Source organism: Monodon monoceros, unplaced genomic scaffold (assembly GCF_005190385.1).
Source record: "Monodon monoceros isolate NGI ecotype Baffin Bay Population unplaced genomic scaffold, NGI_Narwhal_1 Super_Scaffold_11, whole genome shotgun sequence".
Lineage (NCBI taxonomy): Eukaryota > Metazoa > Chordata > Mammalia > Artiodactyla > Monodontidae > Monodon > Monodon monoceros.
Genome location: NW_021703767.1, coordinates 13,578,761 through 13,592,913, shown reverse-complemented (window position 1 = coordinate 13,592,913; position 14,153 = coordinate 13,578,761). Strand labels below are relative to the sequence as shown.

Below are 14,153 nucleotides of genomic sequence, written 5' to 3'. Positions count from 1 at the left end.
CTGTTGCCATCACTCCATCCTCTACATCGGGGAGTAGCACCAAGTTTCTAAGGGTGGGAGGAGCCGTGTCCTATGTATACCCTTCAGCAGCTGGGTTATATCTAAGTCAGCTAAACAGCTAAAGCTAAAAACACTCCATAGATTGATGAAATATTAGGAGCCTAATCTCTCTGAAATAAGCAGAGAAATCATTCCATTAGATTCTAGCAATGGAAAAATAATACTGATGCTCAATATGTGGTTTACATCCAGGCCACGGACTGGTAAATACATATCTACAGATTACTGAACATTTGGCACTATTGGCAAATTATAAGAAGAAACAAGCTTCCAAACGAAGGCTGAGAAGTAGTAACATAACAACTTCCATATGTAAAAAGAACAGATCCCGGAATGGGGAAAATATTTTTGTAAAGGCTACTAAACTAAATTCAATTGAGAAGACAATTTCAGCTTTGCCTTTGAATGGTGTGGCTTTCATAGATAAACTGAACCCCAGGGAAGGAATTGTCGGAACGCAATCAACTTGCCCAAATCCCATTAACTATCATTGGAATCTTCCCATTCCGTCCTTTCATGCCACCTAAAATAACTGCCCTTAGCACTACATCAGCCCAAGTTTTGCATCTAACCTGCTCTTTGAGAACAAGGCATTCCAGCCAAGGAGGAGGATAAAGGGGTATCTTGGAAAAACAAAAAAGCGACACAGAAATCTATTGGAACAACTTCTGCAGCTTCCAGGATCTGTGTGCCTGGGGAAAATTAAAAGTGCACTAATAATGGTATGCAAGATGAATTAGCTAACTTCAGAAATGACTGCATGAACATCAAAAACATCTATGCTTGGATTGCACATAAGAACAGCAATTTAATTTCATCAGAAACAGACAGATGCTCAGAGAGAGTGCTATGGATGGGTATTTCCAAGGACAGCAGCCTTTATATCCACGATGACATAATCCAGGAGTAGTTTAGGTATCCAAGGGAGAAAAGGCCTGTCCACGGCCACTCTTATCCCCCCTCCCCCCAACAGCCAGGACTCCCCTACTACACTCTGCTTTTGGAGGCTCAGCTCCATCTAGAACGAGGGGCAAGCCATTGCTTGGCTGCATGGCAACCGAGAGCTGAGCCCTGTCATATTGGTTCTGAGTCCAAGAACCAGAGGATCATACCAAGGTCCCATTATCAACACCAGAATCCCCCCACTGCCCCCAGCCAAGAGGCCGCTTGTATCATCATTAGGGTCTTTAAAACGAGGAATGTCCATTTATTTAGAGGCTGAAAAAAAGTGGCCTAGAAAAAAAAAATCAATATTCTTTATGGGCTTTCAATCAGAGCAGTTTGAAAGACCCTTTTAAATCTGAGCACAAGGTTGAATCAAGTCTGGGGATCTTTAATCGAATGCTTGTCTTGGGAGGCAAATGCATTTTGTTTTTAAAGAACGAACTGTCAGAACAGTTCTTTGAAATTAATTGAAGGAAAAAAGCAGCATGTGTGGGTAGAGAGGGAGGGCAGTAAGAACTCACCTCTTGAGAAGAAAGTTGTATATGAGAGGAATTAACAATGGCATAAAGTACTCTGCTACCCAGTACCCCACAATTTCCTCTTATATTCTACGTGGAAACTTCAACATTCAAATGATAGTTATTGAAAATGTTACGTCAGCAGGAGAATATTCTTACTGTTATCAAGTTTTCCATCTCTTCTCGACCTGTTACATAATTTTAAAGGACCGATCATTTCAGTTTTTAATACTGAGTATACTTAATCTTAGGATCCCAAGAAACCACTGCATTGTGTAATGTGTTTGTTTTTACCTTGCCATCTGGAACAGTGTCATCAAATATTCCCTCTAAAGATTTCTTTACAGCCTCAGTTCCCTCACCGAACACCTGCGTACACAAAAGTATCATCTTAAAAAGAAATTTGGGCAAAAGGGCAAATGAAGCATGAGAAGGGGGATGGAAAACAGGCCTGACTATTAGAAAACATTACAGAAGTTTCAGATACTCTTACATCAAATCCTGAAGTAGGTAAAATAATTCACTAGCTAAAAGACCATGAAAAACATCCCTCCATTATAACAGATCACTTCCCACGTCTTGGACAATTTTTTTAAATTGGCTTTAGATATGGATAATTCATCTAAATTTAAAGAAAATAAACCTGCAAATGCAATGAACCAGATTCATTCACAGTGAAGAATTTCAGCTACAGCATCACATCCCTAAACCAGAAATTTATCAATAATAATTAGTTTACTTTTTACCTCAGAACCTGAGAACATATGTTTATAATTATATTACCATAACACCAAGGAAAAGTTTCTTATTTAAAAAATAGAAACTTGTCTATCCTTTAAAATTTAATGAATCCTGCTAACTTAAAGATATGACTAAAATCACATCAGGGTACCAATGCCACTAAGTAGTCAAAACCTAAACACATGGGAAAATTTCGTATGTTTGCTCTCAACTGATTGTGTACGGTCGGTATAATATACATGGTTAAGAAAAAGTCTTTGCTCCAATGCAAATGAGATAGATAGAAACATACAATTTTTATCCATTTCAAAGTACTAAATTAACAAGTAACTTTCTATTGGTATACTTACGGCTAAGTAAGAGGTTTTTTTAAACTCTTACTGTAAGAGAGAATAACAAGAATTGTTTGTAAGACATTACATGGTCCTTTGATTAAAAGAAAAAGTTAAAACATTCTCTTGGATTCATTTAAATTCAGGCATATGTTTCAGCAGCAATGGACTGTAACATAAGTGGGCACCCATAAGGTAGAAGCACGCAAGTGAACTAAGGCTTTCAATAGAAAAGAAATACGACCCAAACTTCCAGCTGCGAACCCTGACGTATATTTACAGTGTCCGTCTGAGTCACCTGCAATGCCGAACGATGCACACAAAATGACACCACCACCTCCTGAAACAAGGGGGGAAATGCTGATTGTTAATGCCACCCTTTTGCAGGTTTAATCAAGAGCCATCAAGTCTCGTGCGATTTTTCCGAAGAAATATTGACTTTCCTCCAAACAGTTTCTTCTTCGGATTTACACAGAAGCAAAACCCCAGGTAGCAAACTTGATGATGCTCTACCCTCCCCAAAGACCAGAGAACAAACTGCATGAATGCTCAGCCTCTTCCCATCTGCTTATCTGGTCCCTGCAAGTTCCACCAAGGGTCCAGACACTCCAGGTGGAAACAATGAGTGTGGTGGTCAGCTAAGGACGTAATACATCAGCTTTCACGATTAAGTTATTTTTTAAATGTCAGTTCTTAAGTAAACTAATGGCTGAACTGGTCGAATAAATAATGAGATTTTTTTTATTGAGTCAGTCAATGGAATTCTCACTTTGCCTACGGGCTCAGAGTGAATAGGTCAAATTGGCAATCCTAGTCATGACCTCAAAATGCTCAGTGCCTCTACGGCTCATGGATTGGACAGTCTCCTTCTCCTGAAAGACAAATACCTATGCTCTTCCAGTTCTTAAAATCTGAAGCAGCTCTGGAGCCACTTGTTTTTCAAAGCCAAAGAAGGCGGATGACAATGACAATGGAGAGTTTCCCAGAAGTAAGTCCCGCAGGAAAGTGGACTTAGCTAGTAAAAAAGTCAAAGTAATGAGGCCAGAGCATTCGGTTAACAGAGGCCCAATGACGCAGCACCCTAGGTGGTGCCACTCATGACGCACTGAGGTAGGTCCCCTTCAAGCCCTGGCACCTGGGTAGTAGAAGGGAGTCACAGTGGTGAGTTAGCGCTCTCGGATTCCTGGTTCCTGATGTAAGTAGGCAGAAGAACTGCCCATTTAATGTCAACCCCCAAAAGTCAAGGGCAAAGAAACAATCAGATTTCCCTGGAGGCTGCCTTTGATCCAGTGCCAGAGGCAGCTTAAAAGACTGCTCAGGTGCCCACTTGGCTTCATCATCAAGCCCTGCTTCTCTTCTGAAAACTCAGGAAGAAGTGCACTTTCAGTACATCTGTAATTACCCAGGGTTTGGAAAGGTTGCAGGTGGGAGACTGGAGCTTGGTGATAGACTAATAGCAGAGTTCAATGTTATGGGTATACGTTATCTATTTAAAGCATCTAGGGGCTTCCCTGGTGGCGCGGTGGTTGAGAGTCCACCTGCCGATGCAGGGGACACGGGTTCGTGCCCTGGTCCAGGAAGATCCCACATGCCGCAGAGCGGCTGGGCCCGTGAGCCATGGCCACTGAGCCTGCGCGTCAGGAGCCTGTGCTCCACAATGGGAGAGGCCACAACAGAGAGAGGCCTGCGTACCACAAAAAAAAAAAAAAAAAAAAAAGAAGCATCTAGCACAACTAACTTCTTTGTGTCAGCTAGTTGATGTGATATAACAGTATCAATCAAGGAACAATGCACACCCCAAAGTGAGGTGTCCGTGGAAGCAATCTACGCTTGCTTTCTCATCCACCCTGGAACCTACCTGATTGATGCTTGGGCGTCCCTGCTTCTTTTTGGAGGTAGTGTCCAGACCCCAAAGAGAAGAAAACCTGCTCCTTCTCTTGCTGGCAGATCTGGACATGGCCTGAGTACGTCTTCTGACTCCAGTTTCACCAGTGCGAGCGGCCACCTGAGGAAAGGCAAGAGGGGACATCAACAAGAGATGTGTCAAGACCACTCACCTGTTCCCCAAGCCCCCCTCTAAGTCCCACCCTCCAAAAGCCCCTTCCCCCTCATGCCAGCCAACCCTGACCCCACCACCCAAAGCATTTCATCCGTGACTTACACATGTAGGGGCTTTGAGGGCCCTTCCTAGATTCAAAATATAAACGAAAGGTTGGCAAACTCAATCACTGTCTGAAAACATCAGTAAAAATACGTAAAATAGTAATGGAATGTATGCTAGGTTTCCAAGAATTAGATATCCTTCTGGTCACATCCCTGAACTCCAGCATCAAGTTAAACTAACCATACTTTCTTGAGATTCTCTCCAAATGGTACAGTTGTTTCTTCACTCTAACAAAAAATGATGGCTGAGTGTCAGCAAAAATAGTGAAGACAGCACATTTTGGTTCCTGTGGTTCCATATTGAATCTAAATTTACCAATCTCTTCTACTTAGCTTTCTCAGAATTACATAAAATCACTTTCCTTATTAGGCAAGTGATAGCTGTCCCCCAATATCAATGTCCCTTCTGCCTTAGAGAAACCCCAAATATAGCTGGCCATCTGGCTGACCGAAGTGGACTTATTTTCCTTGTAGCAGGGCATGGGCTTGTGATGAAGTTCTGGTCAAGGGGAAGTAGAAGGGTTACACTAAGTCCCCTATATATGAGCCTTCAAGTTGCGAACTTTCAAAGATGCGAACGTGCATCTGGTTCCAGCGAGGAACCAGGACCTGAGCCATCAACGTCAGGCGTGAGTAAAACTGCAGCTTGTCCTCCGTCTCCTGTTGCTGAGGATCCTTCAGCTCTACCATCTCCCACCTCCTCTCCCTCCTCCAGTCGTAACTCTTCTTGCCTGTTCACTCGATGCCAGCCCCTGGATGCCAGCTGTTGTGCTGTACTGCTATACTTTTCGAGGTACTGTACCGTAAGGTTAAAAATGTTTTCTTATTTTTTGTGTTTGTTTTTTATGCATTATTTGTGTGAAAAGTATTATAAACCTATTACTGTACAGTGCTATACAGCCAATCGTGTTAGTTGGGTACCTAGGCTAACTTCGTTGGACTTCCGAACAAATTGGACTTGCGAATGCACTCTTGGAACAGAAGTCGTTTGTATGTAGGGGACTTACTGTGTTTGTAATTTCCAGAAATGGTCCTCGAAAGGAGGGGGTTTTCCATTATCCTTCACTTTCCTCCTTCCCCGAAACATGAAAACTACCACTATTAATTTCTTACTTACATCCTTCGAGACTTTATTTCCAAGCAAATATCTATATAATCGTTTTACAAAAATGGGAATGTACTGAACGTATTTGGCAATTCTGTCATTTTCACTTAAAATACGGTATGCATCTTTTTATTAAAACAAATTTTAACTTCGGGAAAAAAGATTGTATTTTTTTTTAAAAAAGGAAGCTAAACTCTGTTGAGATATTTGCAAGGTGCCAGCGACCCAGATAAATAGTTCAATATTGCAGAAGGGAACATGCCAAATCTAAATCTGCCACTGTGATCGCCACTCAGGCATATGCAGGATCTCTATGAGGACTCCACATCGTCTTCCCAGGCAATCCTTCAGGCTTGAACTTTATACTACAGGTTGTAAGCAAAGTCCCAGAAACTTGAGGGAACTTCCGCTAGGAGGTCACAATAGGCCACCCATGGGCTCTCCTTTCAAAAGAGGGAGTGTCAGGGGGTACAACGAGTTGGATTTGAAACTTCCCCGCCTGCTCTTTGTCACTGGAGGTATATATCTCGGAACCCACTTGTCATAGGTTCCCACACGGTCAACTCCCAGTGTGGTGGCTGCCAACTGGCAGCATTCTCAGGGATGAATACTGTTGGGTAACACAGGGGACCCCCCAGCAGTCAGCACGTTGGTTACAAGGCACACCCTTCTGGGGTTTTCAGTACTGACAGGGTAAACACCCTGGAAGCCCCATGAGTAGATTGGCAAAGACCCCCCCACATCTATCAAAACCAGGAATCAAAACAGTTTCTCTACGAGGGTATTAGGGGAAAGTTTTGGTCCCAAACAAAAAAGAGGAGGGAGCTGAGAGGTCTTGTATTTTCTCAGCTTAGTGCATAAGAAAACCCAGATCAGGGTATGTGAAAATGTGGTACTCGAGACAATGGTGGGAAAGTGCTCCCAGAAAGAGTTCTAACCCACTATTACACTCAAGGTGTTGTAGGGAACAAAATCAACAAAGGGCACGTGTTTACGTTAAATATGTAAACATTTTCTCTTCTCTATTTTCATCATTTTCTAAGCTAAAGGTAAACAAAGGTTATAAAAGGAATAAATGATAATGTCTTGACATACATAGATGTTAACATAACTATGTCAATATCAGTTAAGCTTATCGCCACAAAATGATGCTAAGAACCACTGTATAAATGGTATTAAAGCTAAAAATTCTAGAAAAAAAATATACATGCGGTCTAATATTTATAAATAGATACATATACACATACATGTAGGCAGATACACACACATACCCAAACACACACACACACATCTGTCCCTCAGTATCCATGGGGAATTGGTTCCAGGACCCCCGAAGATACCAAAATCCTCCCATCGTCAAGTCCCTTATATAAAATGGCACAGCATTTGCATATAACCTACATAACAATCTCCTGTGTACTTTAAATCATCTCTAGGTTACTTATAATACCTAATACTATGTAAATCTATATAAATAGTTGTAAGGACAATGTAAATATTATGTAAATAGTTGGGCAAATTCAAGTTTTGCTTTTTGGAACTTTTTGTAATTTATTTTTTTGAATATTTTCAATCCATGGCCGGTTGAATCCCCAGATGCAGAACCCGTGGAAACAAAGGGTTGACTCTGTGTGTGTGTGTGTCACAGCACACATCAGTATCTGAACTTCTTGTGTTTGCCTGATTGTTTACTTCTTTATTATCATCTCTCCCACAAGAAGATAGGCTCCAATAGGACAAGAACTCTGGAGTTGTTCGCTGCTATAACCCTAATCAGAGGATAGTAACTGACATATGCCAGGCACTCACATTTATTTGTTGACTGAATGAATAAATAAACAAACACGGAAAAGCAGAAGCAGATATCCTACATACCACAGTCACAATTAAACAGTAACTCTTTCGTGTATAATTTTAGAAAAACACAGTCCAGAAGAGAAAGGCAAACAACCATAAATACTCTCAGTTACCAGCTGACCAGTTAGTTTAGTCTGTTTAACAAATGGACTGTTTATTTAAAGTTCTTATAGTAACTACTCTAAACTGTTGGGGGCCTTGTAAACTGCAAAAGTTACTGCTGCTCCCAAGACAATAATGACTCAAAATGAGCAAAGGGATTTAGAGGAAGAGGAAAAAAAGCTGGCAAAAGAACTGCTGGACAAGAGCTCAAGAGTTTCTCAATGATCTTGGCCCAGACAATGCCTCTCTTTGTGGCCGGAACCTGATTACTCTATCATTCTGCTCATCTGTGCAAACAAGAACAATGATAACCTTCTTTCAAAGAGTACAGCGGGGACCCTTCAGTTAATTACTGAAAATCACTGAGCATGATGGGAAGCCCTCCTGGTGAACGGTACTTAAAGTGTAGCTCAAATCTCCTCCTCTAGCCCTGTTGCCCTCACACCTCCTCCTCCCATGCTCCCCACTTAATAGAAGAAAAAAAAAAAAGTCTGGACAAAGGCTAAATTGAAGAATGTTTCAACCCCAAGGAGAAAAAAATTCTCTGGGGTCAAATGACAAGGAAAGAAGGAAAAAATGAGTATCCAATAAATCAGACAGTAAAAATTCCCTGCCCAGGATCTTCCATAGGAGATAGAGCAACAAACAGGAAGAGATACCCAACAGGCTTGCTTAACTTGTTCTGTCTGATTGAAACCTCTCATGGAAAAGAGAAGTTTGCAAGGACATATACACACCCAGAACCATGTCACTGCTGCAGCTAGCAAAAAAAAAGAAAAAGGAAAAGAAAAAGAACAAAGGAACAGAGAGTGGCACATATGGAATTAAATATTCTCCTTCAAAATCACTGACCAAATAAACCTAAAAGAGTTACTAACCCTCCCACCCCCATCTTCTGCTGGTCAGATTTTAATAGCCTGCCCATCAAAAGAAAAGTACATGCAAATCACAGATACTGAGACAGAGGAAATTAGAAGGTCTGGAGATAAATTATGGAAGGGTAATTCAGTGGCTTCTACTTCCCCGTCTCTGAGAGGTTAGCTCCAATGGCTTTGAAGAAAATAATAAAGGCATAGAAGTTTTAGGTAGACAGCAAAATTATTTTCTCCAAAGTCTACCAAGCCCAGGAGAAGGAAAGAGCCTTCTGGATAGCCTGGGATTTAGTATTAATACTGATGCCACATCATGGGTATCACAAGCTTCCTTAATAAAAATGCTCCCTCAATTTACGACATTCTCAGTGTGGTAAACAAGAATTTTTATCCCAATATTTTTGCAGAACAGGCAAACTGAGATTTGGCTAAGTTACAAAGTGGTGTCCAGGTCTCACAGAGACAGACCGAGAGCCACAAACTGAAAACTGCCAGATTTATTCATCGCAGCACTTTGATCCATGCCTACTAAAAAACAGGACTTAATAGCTATACGGAGAGGTGGTAGCCAGGGAGACCAAGAGCTGAGCTGTAATTAGTAGAACAAATCGGGATGCCAGTTTTAATAACTCCAGAAATTTGTTTAAGACTTCTTTAAAAATGTAAATCTGCCCCAATTATCTGAATGATGATGCTAATCTATTTATAAAGAATACAAACGGCTCTGACTGAATTACAGCTCTGAATTCAATTGAAGGGTACAGCTGACACGGCAAGCCAAGAGCAGCTAAGGTTCTTCAAGGCGGTTTCTGGAACCTAGGACTTAACATTTAATTTCACAGCAAACGTGCTAAGGTGCAGTACATTTTAAGTGGGTGTTGATTTGGATGGGCTAAAACCATGTTACTCGCATAGCAATTTTTGAGAAGAAAGGGGCCCAAAGTACATAAAGCTGTTAGCAATTTAGCGTGTACATGAAATTACAGATTGCAAACATACAACTACACAACCTGCCGCTCTGGAGGTCAGATGAAAATTCTCTTCTCCGAGCAACTACATATGTTGGGCTGTTTATCACACAGAAGGTCATGGCCTTCTTCAAATGCCTCAGTTATTTACGGTCACCAAAACCATGGTAAAAAATAAAGTGAAAAGGAAGATTTCCAAAGAGATCTGTGTTCAATATATGGTGTATGTGTTTTCACGTGGGCAAGTGAGAGAGAGAAAAAACACATTTATGTATGAGAGAACAAGCTTTCCACTTACCATTTCCATGAGGTAAATATAAAAAGTACGTATTGGGGTTAAAAACATGATGACACTGCCTAAAAATGACATGAGTTATCCACAAGCACCACATGCAAAGATCTCTTAAGGTAATACCTTTCATACTTTCTTTGCACAACAATTAAGGGCCCATCAAGAGAGGCTTAAGTAATAAATGTCAGAATAGATTCAAGTGAAGATTTGCATCCGTGACCAAGGGAGGACATATCAGAAATCCACACAGAGCAGTAAACTAGAAAACTACTTCAGAGACTCTTGTCAAGTCGGGCTCAGGACTAATAGTCAAGATGAATATTTTTCAAAAATACATCAGCTTCTACTCACCAGCGCATGAAAAGATGATACAGAAAAGATTCCAAGGCGGCCCATTGACACTTTCGTTGGACGGCTTGCAAAGGCAAGTAGCCTTTTAGGGTTGGGCAGCTCCCCACCTTGGAGGCTGGCTAAGTAACAGCGGTAGCGAAACAGGTCCATTTGGAACTGTTCAAGATTCTGCTCCCAAACAAAGATCTACAGCGGGGAAAATATGGGAAAAGAGTGGGGAGAAAGAGGGAAAACAAATGTTAATTTTATCCCACACAAATGTACAAATTTCTGTTATAAAGGTATTAATTGTAGTCCTAAGGGGTAAATACCAGGTACCCTAAATTTCTTAGGTAATAGGTCAAGTATTATTGTTTCCATAGCTTACATGCTTTTCTGCAAACATCTATAGACATAAATTCAGTATGATAAATAGAAGAGATATCCTTAGTTGCTCTCTTCCCTCCCATCATAGATTTCACATTTGCGGCCATGATAGGTCCATCAGCTCCAGGCTCTGGACCACAAACCCAAGGGAGAAGACGTAAAAAAATGGAGGATTTCCAGCACTGGAGAACTATATGGCTTCCCAAGAGGTGGCTTTTCATAGGAAGACAGAGAAGAAGAAAAGCGAGGTGATTTCAAAATCAGAGGCAAATAGGCCAAGAGCTTTTGGGAAGAGGTGGGTGGTAGAGAGTACAGGGTGGGACAGTGGAAAACTAGATGGTGTAGACCCAGACTCTGGAATACATAGTTCCAACCAGAGGATATATCCAAGATATTTCCACATTTTTCAAAATGGCAAAATAATACCTACCTCCTGAGGCTGATGTGATGATTGAATAAGATAATGCAAGAATAAGTCAGCGATAATAAGTCAGGACCAGGGTCTGGCATATAGTGGAGGCTCAGAGATGTTAGCTATGATGTGGATATTGATTAATGGTTGATACCTACCTTTTCACTTCAACTTAAAATACAGTGTTAGTGTAAACACATATCCATAGCACTATTCACAACAGTCAAATAATGGAAACAGCCCAAACGTCTATCAACAGATGAATGGGTAAACAAATTGCGGTGTACACATACAATGGAATAATATTCCGCCATAAAAGGAATGAAGTATACATACTGAAATGAGGATCAATCTCCAAAACATTATGCTAACTAAAAGATGTCAGACACAAAGGGTCACATATTATGCAAGTGCATTTGTATGAAACATCCGGAATTGGTAAATCCATAGAGACTGAATGCCAGGGCAGAGGGGAACAACAGCTTAAAAGGTATGGGTTTCCTTTTGAGGTAGATGACAATGTTTTGGAACTAGACAGAGGTTGTGGTTACTCAACATTGTAAATGTACCAAATGCCACTGAATTGTATGCTTTAAAGTGGTTAATTTTGTGTTATGTGATTTTTACCTCTGTTTAAAAAACAATACAGTACCGGGTAATAGAGGCAAAGAATAGACCGAGAGAAATATGGAAGATCACATGCTGGTCAATTATTTAAATAGTATTTATTCACGTAATTATTTCCCAACATATCAGGCAAAGTTTCAAAGTGTTACTAGGTGGCTATCACCGACTTTTAAACAACTAAATTGAAGGCAAAAATGTCCTCTATCTCACGAAATCTTTCCTTTTCAGCATGAAATATACTTGTGCACATATACAGCAATTTATACATATATTTTTAAAACACACTCTACCTTTCCCCTAAATTTAGAAGTCTAAATTTATTGAGGAGTCAGGAATAAATCCCCATCACAGTTAAGCACCAAGTTAACCTGATAACGTGGGGAATGAAATTGCAGACTTTCCAGTTACACAGATCCCCAGGAACAGCATGCCACTGGTAGGAGCGGGTGGGCTCTGCTATTAGATTTCTGTCTTTCATTCAATTTAATATTGTTCCCTTTAGTTCATAACAATCAACTGTGAACAATGGGTGAGGAAAACTGACAGTCACAATAAAGAATATAGCAGTCGGAATGACAGGCTGACAGTGAGATAACTGATAATGCTTCTCGATTCCAAGGCAGCAGAAAAACTTTCAAGACCTAAGGATTTTGCCCACGTCTAAACACGGAAGAACAATTACCTGATCTAATATAGTTTTCTTCTTCTTTGAATCAGTGACTGAAGACAGCTGCATTTCGCCCATTTTCTTCATCTTTTCATCCATATCAATCTTCTGTTCCAGTTTTTTGATTTCCGACTTCAGCAGTTGGAGCGTGTCTTCTTTGTGATGGTGCCTTGCGACAGCGGCTGCACAGGCAGAATGGATGGCAGTGATCCAGTTCTCCAGCTCCGTCTGGCTGGTGGTCTGTGATGGGGGAGGTGGGGGCCAAGAAGAAACAGCCACCTCTTAGGTTATCATAGACAAACCAGTGCATTTCCAGACAAGCCATGGCTGGGAGTCAAGGAAGCAGGTCTAGACACCCCATGAGGAAGGCTAACCTTTCTGAACTCCTCCTTCAGAGAACACCTAAAAGAAGTTAGTCTTAGGTCAGACACCAACCCCACCCAACCCCACCCCACCCCACCCCCAGCCCCCAACAGCTGACGGGAATGAGGCCACCATGTCTGCTCACCCAGTGTACTTACTGAACTCACTTGTTGCAATGGACCGAACATTTGTGTCCCCCACCCCCCAATTCAAACATTGAAATCATAACCCCCAGTGTGATGGTATTAGGAGGTGGGGACTTTGGGAGGTAATTAGGTCATAAGGGTGGAGCCTTCATACAGGGGATTAGTGCCCTTCTAAGAAAGAGGCCAAAGAGCTAGCTAGCTCCCTTCTACCATGTGAGGACACAACAAGAAGACAGCCATCTATGAATCACAGAATGGGCCTGACCAGAACCCAACCATGCTTCCACCCTGATCTCAGACTTCCAGCCTCCAGAATGTTTCTAAGCCACCCAGTCTACGGTAGTTTGCACTAAAATACTTGTATATGTGATAATCCTATACAGACAGCTTAGTTTCCAGTTAAGTGGGTTGCTATGAAGCAAAGGTCAGTTTCCAGAGAGGACTGGTCAGTTCCATGGTGAGAGTGAGGCCGAGGGATATTATTGGCCAAGGAAGATGCAACAAACCTTCCCCCAGTGAACCACAGTGACCCCAATCCACAGGTCCCCTGCCAGAGCCAAGCAGCCATGACAAAACTAGGGCTGGGAAGGTAGTTCAAGGAGCGAGAAGCAATACCGTCTTAGGGAAGTGTCTAGGAATAGCAATCACTCAGCAGGATCCCAGCCACTAAGAATTACCAGGTCAAAGGGGATTTAAAGACAATGCTGGGTAACACCCACCAATGGGCAGGTAACCTCAAAGTGGGCTTGCTTGTGACTCACAGTGTTCTGAAAGGCAAAAGTTGGGGGAATAGCTCATGGGTAACAATGTGCCATGATTAATTCTTTAGGAACTCAATCAATGAGTATCGCCTCAAACCTAGAGAAGTTTAGTAAATGCTCAGAAGTTAGCTCATCTGAACAAAGGGTCTATTTGGCTACTTCAATATTAAAGTAGCTGACGACATCATTTTTCACGCACAAAACACTGTTGTTGTTTTTTTTTCCCTCTGATGCATCTTCCTAGTTTCCTGACTCATTTGAGCCATGGTTTGCAAACAAAATTCTATTAACAGGACCCCACCCACATGACTGAAATTTAAGTGAAGGCACCACCGCAGGTGTCTATGTTATTTCTGAATCTCATCATATTCCACAAAAGAAACTGCATCAAGTGTTACAAATGGTGTCTGCCAGCAGAGACACCACACACTGGACAAACCTAGACAATCTGTCAGTTGTTATGTTTACAACAAAATATTTGCCTGTATCTAAAGAAGACTTCAAT

The 14,153-nt window shown here is 41.4% G+C and overlaps 1 protein-coding gene across 2 annotated transcripts in view; it reads right to left on the bottom strand.

Annotated features, from left to right (window-relative positions):
- Positions 1-14,153, bottom strand: part of TIAM1 (T cell lymphoma invasion and metastasis 1) — a 398,406-nt gene that overhangs the window by 86,397 nt on the left and 297,856 nt on the right. For both annotated transcript variants that reach the window (XM_029214248.1, XM_029214249.1), the window contains 4 exons: positions 12,394-12,618; positions 10,307-10,492; positions 4,455-4,601; positions 1,818-1,892 (listed from right to left, as the gene is read on the bottom strand). In XM_029214248.1, coding sequence (XP_029070081.1) covers positions 1,818-1,892; positions 4,455-4,601; positions 10,307-10,492; positions 12,394-12,618 — 633 coding nt within the window. The remainder of the gene's footprint in view (positions 1-1,817; positions 1,893-4,454; positions 4,602-10,306; positions 10,493-12,393; positions 12,619-14,153) is intronic.